Source organism: Pelodiscus sinensis, chromosome 30, assembly GCF_052426305.1.
Source record: "Pelodiscus sinensis isolate ZL-2025 chromosome 30, ASM5242630v1, whole genome shotgun sequence".
NCBI classification, from domain to species: Eukaryota; Metazoa; Chordata; order Testudines; family Trionychidae; genus Pelodiscus; species Pelodiscus sinensis.
In genome coordinates this window covers 10,210,002-10,213,077 of record NC_143081.1, presented here as the reverse complement: position 1 = coordinate 10,213,077, position 3,076 = coordinate 10,210,002, and the positions used below count along the sequence as shown (strand labels likewise).

Below are 3,076 nucleotides of genomic sequence, written 5' to 3'. Positions count from 1 at the left end.
TTAGAGTCAATTTGCCACATCCCCATTTCTTACAGATCAGCTATAGCTCCACTAGTGTCAAAGGGTCATATTTCCAGCTGAGCTGCTTGATTCAGGTGCAAACAGCAACACCAGCTGCTCCCTGATGATAATTGGGCCCCGATGGTACTAAGCCATTTCGCATTCTTTGATTCACAGACACTTTTTGGGTTTGCCTCACATTTAGTGTCTGTTTTTGTCACCCCTACAGATGACCAATTTTGAGAGCTACTCTGCAGAGAACCAGACCATCCCTGATGTCTTCTTCTTGGTAGGGATTTCCTACCTAAACAAGCTGCAAATCCTTCTGTTTGCAGTGGTTCTTGTCACCTACCTGCTCACCCTGTTTGGGAACCTGCTCATTATCCTGCTGATAAAGCTCAACCCCTCCCTCCACACCCCCATGTATTTCTTCCTGGTGAACCTGTCTGTCTTGGAAATCTGCTGCACCACCAGCGTGACCCCTCAGCTGCTGGTTCACCTCCTGGTGGAGGAAAAGACCATCTCCCTCTTGGGCTGTGCTGCCCAGTTGTACTTCTTCGTACTCACAGGCCTTGCAACATGCTGTCTTCTCGGAGGCATGGCCTATGACCGCTATGTAGCCATATGCCACCCCTTGCACTACACAACCATCATGAACAGCCGGGTGTGTGCGCTGCTCGCGGGTGCTTCATGGGGCATCGGCATCTCAGTGGCAATAGTTCATACCGTGTGGATCTTCAGCTTGCCCTTCTGTGGCTCCAAATACATCCCCCATTATTTCTGCTACACTGAGCCATTACAGAAGATGCTCTGTACAGACCCATGGAAGAATGTGATCTTTGGCTTGTCTGTGCTGGTGCTCTTTGTAATAGGCCCCTTTTTACTGATAGTCCTGTCCTACATCCGCATCATCTCCACCATCCTCAAGCTGCCGTCAGCAGAGGGGAGGCGTAAAGCCTTCTCCACCTGCTCCTCCCACCTCACGGTGGTGACTTTGCTCTATGGAGCAGCCCTTTTGAGTGACCTGAAACTCAAGTCAAGCTCCACCCCAGAGAGTGATCAGTTGATTTCCCTCATGCACACAGTTGTGACACCAATGTTGAATCCCATAATATACAGTCTGAGGAACAAAGAGGTGAAGGGAGCCTTTCGAAACACTGTAGGGAAGGCCATCTCCTCATGCAGCGGGAGATATTAGAGAATGGAAAGTGTGAAAGAGGGAAATTCATTAGCTTTGGGTTGAAGCGTCTCATTTGTGAACTAAGGTTTGCCATTTGCAAAAGGACGACCTTTGGTAAACCTGCCACAAAAATTAATGGGAAACATTTGCATGAAAAAAAATCTAAATAAAAGTCAATTTCTATCACACTGTTCTTAGATTCTTTGAGAAATCAAATGAGCACATTTAGTGAACGTACAATCCTGACTTTATAACTTCTGAGCCCTGTTCAGATAATGATCTGTCTCTGCATCCGCATCCTCAAAAATAATCCATGGATAACCACATCCACATCGGCAGATGGGAAATACCTGTAGATATTAAAGAGCTATCCATGGATCTCCAGGACTATATCTACCATCAAATACTGAACCTGCAAAGGAAATAAATCATAAAATCATACAGTCAAGTCATTGTGGTGAGTCTGGGCCTGACGGTCTCTTGTGTTTCTGCTGCCAGCTCCTCGGCCCAGGATCTGCCACTCTCTACACAACTGGCACGACTGCATGGCTGTGCACTCACGGCATGTGCCACAAGTCTCTCTCTCTCACACACACACACACACACACACACCTCTCTCTCTCTGGGTATGTCTACACTACCCTGCTAGTTCGAACTAGCAGGGGTAATGTAGTCATCCGCAGTTCCACGAGGAGTATGGCTAGTTCGGATTAGAAGCCTAAGCTAGCTACTCCGTGCCGCGTGTAGCACGGGGTTCGAACTAGCCGGCATTTAAAAATGGCGCCAGCCGGCTTCATGCAAATGAAGCCCGGGAAATTCAAATCCCGGGCTTCATTTGCAACTGCGGATGACTACATTACCCCCGCTAGTTCGAACTAGCGGGGTAGTGTAGACATACCCTCTCTCTCTCTCTCTCTCACACACACACACACACGTCTCTCTCTCTCTCTCTCTCTCACACACACACACACCTCTCTCTCTCTCTCTCTCTCTCTCTCTCTCTCTCTCACACACACACACACACACCTTTCTCTCTCTCTCTCTCTCACACACACACACACACACATACACACACACAAACACCTCTCTCTCTCTCTCTCTCTCACACACACACACACACACACCTTTCTCTCTCTCTCTCTCACACACACACACACATACACACACACAAACACCTCTCTCTCTCTCTCTCTCTCACACACACACACGCACACATACACACACACTCGGCATGCAAGAGCTGCCTGCATTTCAGTCCTGAGATGCAGAGACCACTGATGACATTTCTCTGTTCTGTTCAGTTGGCTGCAGGGCGCACGCGCTCTGTGCCTTGAGAGCCAAGCTCAGGGGTGACTGAGGAGGTCAGAGGAGAGAAGCCAGTGGCCTGTTTGCCCTGGTGCTCTGTGACTCTGCCCATGTTCTGCGCCCCCTGAGAGGTCACCAGCAGGGTTGGGGCGAAGCGAGCTCAGATCGGGGGCAAGTGAATCTCAGACAGGAACAAACAGAATCTCTGGATGCTTAGTGGCCCCGGAAGGGCTGGAGTGATTCTTGGTTTTGTTGTTGTTGCTTTAGTTTTGCAAAAACACCAAGTCATAGAATTCCAGGGCTGGAAGAGACCTCAGGAGGTCATGAAGTCCAGCCCGCTGCCCAAGGCAGGAGCAACCCAACTCAATCATCCCGGCCAGGGCTTTGTCAAGCCAAGACTTAAACACCTCTAGGGAAGGAGATTCCACCACCTTCCCCATCCTCCTAGTGAAATAGTTTTTCCTAATATCCAACCTAGACCTCCCCCACTGAAACTTGAGCCCATTGCTCCTTGTTCTGCCGTCTGCCCCCACTGAGAACAGCCTCTCTCCATCCTCTTTGGAACCTCCCTTCAGAAGCTGAAGGCTTCTA

At 49.4% G+C, this 3,076-nt stretch overlaps 1 protein-coding gene across 1 annotated transcript; it reads left to right on the top strand.

Annotated features, from left to right (window-relative positions):
• The first annotated feature begins 229 nt into the window (after positions 1-229).
• LOC102448915 (olfactory receptor 10A4-like) lies at positions 230-1,198 on the top strand. Its single transcript, XM_075912110.2, has one exon. It carries the CDS (start codon positions 230-232, stop codon positions 1,196-1,198), a length of 969 nt encoding a protein of 322 aa, XP_075768225.2.
• The last annotated feature ends 1,878 nt before the right edge of the window (positions 1,199-3,076 follow it).

Excerpts from the sequence above, each read along its gene's own strand:
- LOC102448915 (XM_075912110.2), top strand. The coding sequence starts at position 230 with ATGACCAATTTTGAGAGCTACTCTGCAGAGAACCAGACCATCCCTGAT.